General features: G+C 42.4%; 1 protein-coding gene across 1 annotated transcript in view; it reads right to left on the bottom strand.

The window, feature by feature from the left end:
- The window catches only part of lrch1 (leucine-rich repeats and calponin homology (CH) domain containing 1), a gene marked incomplete at both ends in the record, with an annotated part of 65,057 nt that overhangs the window by 15,449 nt on the left and 42,108 nt on the right, over positions 1–7,500 (bottom strand). Inside the window, 3 exons of the mRNA XM_080054713.1 lie at positions 393–473; positions 2,206–2,276; positions 6,640–6,740. Of these exons, the coding sequence (XP_079910839.1) occupies positions 393–473; positions 2,206–2,276; positions 6,640–6,740 (253 nt within the window). The remainder of the gene's footprint in view (positions 1–392; positions 474–2,205; positions 2,277–6,639; positions 6,741–7,500) is intronic.

The raw sequence follows: 7,500 nt of genomic DNA, 5'->3' as shown, positions 1-7,500 counted from the left end.
GTATTTCTCAGTATGGCAGCGTTTACAAACTGGTGTCCCCCCCCCCCTGACACTGGTGCAGGAGCTCAGAAAAATCCCAAAAAGAGCCCAAGAAATGTTTCAGTTGTTGATTCTACTGCTAAGAAAAAAAAAACCTGGACGTACAGCAGAAGGTATAAAATAAATGACAGACAGACAGACAGAAATAAAGACAGACAGACAGAGGGACAGACAAACAGACAGACAGACAGACAGACAGACAGACAGACAGACAGACGGACAGAGGGACAGACAGACAGACAGACAGACAGACAGACAGACAGACAGACAGACAGACAGACAGACAGAAATAAAGACAGACAGACAGAGGGACAGACAGACAGACAGACAGACCGACAGACAGACAGGCAGACCTGGTTGGATCTTGCAGTAGTTCTACGGCCTCCTTCAGTTGATTGATCATGTCGATGTGAGAACCTCCCGTCACCTTTGACCTGGAAGAGAAACACACACAATGTTAAGTAAAGGAACTTTCAGTGTGTGTTAATTCTAGCGCCCCCCTTTGGACTAAAGCAGTAGTGTTTTTACCACGCCAGCTGTTGTTCCTGGGTGAGCGTATACCCATGACAAAGGCATTAAGAAAAACTATATAGAAATAGCATTCTTTGCACTGATGGTCTGGTTTGCTGTTACATGTAATTTATGATCATCAGAGGAAAAATGAGACTGTTTCAGAAATATTTAAAAGTTCCTCGTAGAGACTTTAAGCTGTGTTTTTTTTTTCTTTGGCATTTTCAAGCTTTATTAGACAGTACAGAGTTGAAATGGGGAGACAGAGAGAGAGAGAGAGAGAGAGAGAGAGAGAGAGAGGGGGGGGGGATGACCTGCAGTAAAGGTCCACGGGTCGGATTTGAACCCGCGACCACTGCAACGAAGGCCGGAGCCAATATGGTACACGCTCTATCCACTACACCACCGGAGCGCCCCGAAGCTGTGTATTTTTCAGTATGCTTATTTGTTTTGCTCCCCCTTGTTACAATGTGATACTGTGTCAATAAATACATAAATCTGGTCAATACAAACAGAGCGAATAATCACAAATCAGATAGGGGAAGGTGGGGTGATTTGTGCATTTTGGAAGTTGCAAAACCCCTTGTTTCTAGAAAACCGTGGAAGAAATTGGAAATGTGACCACATATTTAAGAAGAGCCATCCATTTGACTCATCCTGTAAAGAAGGGAGACACAAGGAATAAGATATAAGCACATTTAAGCTCAAAAAACTGTGTTTTGCCTTTCAAAGTAAAATTTCCATGATCAAGGTTTTTTGATTATTGTGTCTGAACAATTATAGACACGTTTGAAAACATTTGACACATGTTTTAGTGCTTTGGTATGCTACACTTTGAGTCTATATAGTTAGCACAATGTCAACCCTAAATTGCTGCATCATGCCTATTATCCAAAATTCTGGGGATGGGGTGATTTGTGCGCAAGGGCCTGGGTGAGTTATAAGTAAGTAAGTAAGTAAAATGTATTTATAAAAGCACATTTATGACAGTTTGCACTGTCCAAAGTGCTGTACATAGTGCATTCAGTAGGTAAACAATGAAGGTAAAATAACAATAACCAAAATAAAAGACGTAAAGCCCATACATCCACATAAACACAGATAGTAGTGCAGAGGTAAGTAAGTAGTGCAGAGGTTAATGGGGAGGAAACACCAGGGTGTACATATGGGTTTTGAGCCTTGATTTAAAGGCAGAAATGTAGGGGGAATCATATTTGTCAGGTGGCAGTTGGTTCCACAAGCACGGAGCAACTAGTGCGAAGTACATTTCTGAGAGTTGTGCCAGTGGCATGGCTGTATACGCTGGTCACCAAAAGAAAGTGATTGTCTACAGTAGCTCAGAAGAGAGTGACATCTCAATTCCACTTAACGACACCACTGATGAGAGTTCAGATGGCCAGAAAGATGATGATGGTGACTTACGTGGGGTGATTTGTGCGACAAGACAACTTTTTTTCCGAAAGCTATATTTCTTAAACAGTTTATTCCAGATCCAAAGTTTTTATTGCCAGGGATGCACAACATCCTGAAATATATGTACATATTTGAGTTGGAGACATAACTGTCAAGGCCTTACTTTAAAATCACTTTGAGTAAAAAGTTGCACAAATCACCCCACCTTCCCCTATATAGAAATAAACAAATAGATGAACTTACATTTGTTCACTCGGCCACTGAGAGTCTTCTTCTATCCTGAGAGGCTCATCGAAGTCTGCTGCTGTCCGCCCCTACACACACACACACACGCACGCACACACACACACACACACACACACACACACACCACACACGCGCACGCACGCACACGCAGACACACACACACACACACACAAATTAGCACCAGCTGCAATAGTCACATGACTCACAGACAGAGACGTTACGACTGTCCCCTCGTACACACACTCAACAATAAAACTCTGTGACAAACTGTTTACACTGCAGTGAATGTGTGTGTGTGTGTGTGTGTGTGTGTGTGTGTGTGTGTGTGTGTGTAGTGAATGGGTTATATTAAGCTTCCTGAAAAGTTACTGTTTCACTGTTGTTGTTTACAGCAGCAGGGCCCACAGTTTGGTTTACAAACATATTCTAGTCTTACGTTTGGTTCCAGGTTCCTCAAAATAATTTGATTTATGATGATAGAATTATTCAATACTAAGAATTACATGTAGAGAAAATATGTTTAGTAAACTAACTGCAGGCTCTGTGAATGTAAACAAACCCCCTCCTCTGAAACTACACACTGACCCTTTAAACTACACACTGACCCTTTAAACTACACAGTGACCCTTTAAACTACACACTGACCCTTTAAACTACACACTGACCCTTTAAACTACACACTGACCCTTTAATATAACTTGTTACATGTTATTTCAGGATGCATTTGTGTCTATTGACTTTACCCCTTTGGTCGGCCTGGGCTTTTATAAATTTAGTTAAAGTTGCTCTGAGGAACTTTCAGTCTGTGTTAATTATAGCGCCCCCTTTGGACTAAAGCAGTAGTGTTTTTACCACGCCAGCTGTTGTTCCTGGGTGAGCGTATACCCATGACAAAGGCATTAAGAAAAACTATATAAAAATAGCATTCTTTGCACTGATGGTCTCGTTTTGCTGTTACATGTCATTTATGATCATCAGAGGAAAAATGAGACTGTTTCAGAAATATTTAAAAGTTCCTCGTAGAGACTTTAACTTGATTTGACTTCAGCTCCTTATTTGGTCACAAGATTCTTACGATGACATCAGCGTCTATAACAGGACGATCCCTCGCTAACTACTTAGACACACACGCACACACACACACACGCACACACACGCGCACACACACACACACACACACACACACACACACACACACACACACACACACACACACACACACACACACACACACACACACACACACACACACACACACACACACACACACACACACACACACACACACACACACACACACACACACACACACACTAAGAATAAATCAAACTCTAAGTAACTCACTCAAAATGGTGGTTTAGGCTTTTCCCATTAAAACAAAGCTCAGACACCAGGAAAAAAACACTGTGTGTGTGTGTGTGTGTGTGTGTGTGTGTGTGTGTGTGTGTGTGTGTGTGTGTGTGTGTGTGTGTGAGTCAGTGAATGAGTGTGTATGTCAGTGCGTGTGTGTGTGTGTGTGTGAGTCAGTGAATGAGTGTGTATGTCAGTGCGTGTGTGTGTGTGTGTGTGTGTGTGTGTTTGTGTCTGTGTATGTGTGTGTGTGTGTGTGTGTGTGTGTGTGTGTGTGTGTGTGTGTGTGTGTGTGTGTGTGTGTGTGTGTGTGTGTGTGTGTGTGTGAGGCATTATTCATGAATGAGAGGCACTTAGAAAAAGAATAAATATTTGAGCACAGCGTACAGAATGGCTGAGAGCCTCCAGTGTTTCCCCCACGTTCTCCTCCGCATTTTATATTATTTTTTTATTTCTTTGGTACGTAGCTCCTGTTAGAAAATGGGCCGCGCGTAACGTAAATTGCGCAGCACGCGGCACATCATCCCGTAGCCAACATCAGAGAACAGCGAGTGTGGCAGTTGTTGGCAGTAGTAGCCTACATGGTTGCAAAGTTACATTGATTCTAGCAGCGAGTGAAGCGGAAGAGCGAAGAAAGAAAGAGAGAGAGAGACAGAGAGACAGAGAGAGAGAGAGAGAGAGAGAGAGAGAGATAGAGAGAGTAAGTTGCTAAAATGTGTCGCCCCATGAAAAAACAGGTTGGGTACCTTTTGTAGTTCTTCTACATTCTTATAAACAGGACAGGCTAGTTACTCTGTCATTGTCCTGAGTCTACAAACAAAAGGCTTTGACATAAGTCTTCAGGTCTGACCAGTTTTTCAGAAACCTGGCCAATCGACCAACCAGCCGGGTCATACCACAATGAAGCTGACGAGCAGCATCAGCCTGTTTTAATCATTGTAACCACCAAGGTCCTGCTTTCTGTATTGTTTCTAAAAATAAAAATAGACCTAAAAAGTTCTTAATGCAAAGAAAGATACAAGGCACAAAGAAGTTGGAAATAACTGAAGGAACAGATTTGTGTTCAAAGACTAAGACATTTTTTGTAATGATTTCAGTAATGTTTTCAGTACTTTTACAATGAGAGCAGAATGAACTAAGCCTACATGTTGCAACCAAATATAGGCCAACTTTATAGTTTTGAGGGTAGGTTGGTTTGGTTATTCATGTAGAGAACCGCCTTTTTTTTCTTTTTTGTGTGAAGAATTTGTTGTTGATTGTTGATGACAATAAATCATTTGAAATATTTTGGTGGTATTGTTGAAATAAATAACGCTTAAAAATTAACATCAACAACAAATTCCTTGGTGGTTACAATGATTAAAACAGGATGATGCTGCTCGTCAGCTTCATTGTGGTAGGACCCGGCTGGTTGGTCGATTGGCCAGGTTTCTGAAAAACTGGTCAGACCTGGCTGGCCGTGTCAACCTGAAGACTTATGTCAAAGCCTTTAGAAGTTATAGTCCCCAAAGGGAAATTCTTTTTCACAAAAATGTATTTTATGGGGAGAGATAATTTAAACCTGTTTGTAGACTCAGGACAATGACAGAGTAACTAGCCTGTCCTGTTTATAAGAATGTAGAAGAACTACAAAAGGTACCCAACCTGTTTTTTCATGGGGTCCAAATACTTTTCACAACCACACCCAGACACAAGTAGCTTTTCTACTGCTTTTTAAATGGCCTTAAGCGGAGCCGCGGCTCTGTGTAAACACCCAACTTTGAATAGATATTGACATAAATATCTAAAAATCTAAAAATAAAGGTTATCTAGGTAAGTTCTTGGCTTCCAAAGACCATGGGCCCCCCAAGTGGCTGGGCCCTAGAAAGCTTTCACACTTGTATACCCCTTATGGGCGGCCCTGTCTGCACATACTGTAGATGTGAGCTGATTTTGTGTAGAGATTATGCCCTGATACTGCCATGAAAGGAAGCATTTCTGATATTGTTTCAGAGTGAAGTTCCCAATTCTCAGAACCTTGCAAAATATGTCTACCAATGGATTTTAAGGATTCAGTTTTGCATTTGAGAAGTCATCTTATTCTGAGAATCACATCAGAATGGCACGCCTTCTCTGCAGACATCGTCTATCAGCTTTGCATATATTGCAGCAACTTAATTGACACCAGAGTTTTATAAACGATCTCCAGCAGGTATCATCTGCTGATGACATCTCTTCATCATAGTATTTTGGATCTCCTTGCAGCTAATGGGGAGTTACAACAAGTGCATCAGGCAGAATCAGGCAATTAGGGACTCTTTCAATGCAAATCCAATCCTAGCATCTTCCCTGTCATAATGTGCACAACGGCTGCATAGAAAATCATTATCACTTCCTCTTGCCTTTGTGAGACAAACAGGATGGCAGTTTTCCATATGAGTTCCAGGTCTGCTGTCGGGTCATGTGGTTCTGATCTCTCTCTCTAACTAATAAAGGCAAAAATTATCATGGTGCAATTCGAGACTTGCTTTTATATCCGTCTCATCCCCGTTTGTTTTCATATGGAGGCTTCGTCGATGTGACGTCACTTCCGTTGCGCACTGGATTGTGGGTCAGAATCGCCCAAATAGGATGCAGTTTTCAACACTAACAATCTTGGCCGGATGAAGTAGGACATCCGGGTACTTCTAACCATCCTAAATCTGGCCACAAGAATCAGGACATCCTAAATCTTTTTTCTACCAAACTAAATAATAGAAAGTATGAGATTCGGAACACAGGGAGGGTGAATGTTAACATCACATAATGACATGCTGCATTGCCTTGATGTAAACACAGACAGACAGACAGACAGACAGACAGACAGACAGACAGACAGACACACAGACAGACAGACAGACAGACAGACAGACAGACAGACAGACAGACAGACTCACACTCACACTCACACTCACACTCACACTCACACTCACACTCACACTCACACTCACACTCACACTCACACTCACACTCTCACACACACTCTCACACACACTCTCACACACACTCTCACACACACTCTCACACACACAAACACACACACACACACACACACACACACACCTTGATGTAGTTGAGGAATCTGTCGCTCAGTGCTGAGTCTCTGTGTTGATCCCTCAGAGCTTCAGCAGGACTCTCCTCTATCAGACGCACCGAGTCACAGTCTGCTGGGAGAGAGGCTGTTAGTGTGTGTGTGTGGGTGTGTGTGTGTGTGTGTGTCTGTGTGTGTGTGTCTGTGTGTGTCTGTGTGTGTCTGTGTGTGTCTGTCTGTCTGTCTGTCTGTCTGTCTGTCTGTCTGTCTGTCTGTCTGTCTGTCTGTCTGTCTGTCTGTCTGTCTGTGTGTGTGTGTGTGTGTGTGTGTGTGTGTGTGTGTCTGTGTGTGTGTGTCTGTGTGTGTGTGTGTGTGGATACGTGAACATTGAATATTATGTTTCTTTGTCATTACGTTTGTTTGATGCAACTGGATAATAGAATTTCCTTTAGGATCAATAGAGTGTCTGTCTGTCTGTCTGTCTGTCTGTCTGTCTGTCTGTCTGTCTGTCTGTCTGTCTGTCTGTATCTGTCTGTCTGTCTGTATCTGTCTGTCTGTCTGTCTGTCTGTCTGTCTGTCTGTCTGTCTGTCTGTCTGTCTGTCTGTCTGTGCATTATGGAGTAAAAGGTGCAGTCAGTGATTCTGGAGAACGAACGCTTGTTGTCATAATCAGTGAATATCTCCTCATGATCCACTACCTGTCTGTACTGTGTAAAAATCCAGTGTTAATACCCAGCCTAGGCTCTGTAAACGGGCATGTTGCTATCTACAGTGGCCCTTTAGTTTACACACCAGTTTACAGAGCCTAGGCTGTGTGTTAAGAACATATCATACAGTCTCTCACTCCTCCATCATTCTGACCTGATTGAACATGATTACAATCTATTTAAACT

This window comes from Ammodytes marinus (assembly GCF_949987685.1).
Source record: "Ammodytes marinus genome assembly, contig: scaffold_102, whole genome shotgun sequence".
NCBI classification, from domain to species: Eukaryota; Metazoa; Chordata; class Actinopteri; order Uranoscopiformes; family Ammodytidae; genus Ammodytes; species Ammodytes marinus.
The sequence above is the reverse complement of the archived record's forward strand: the minus strand, read 5'-3'. Positions and strand labels throughout refer to the sequence as shown.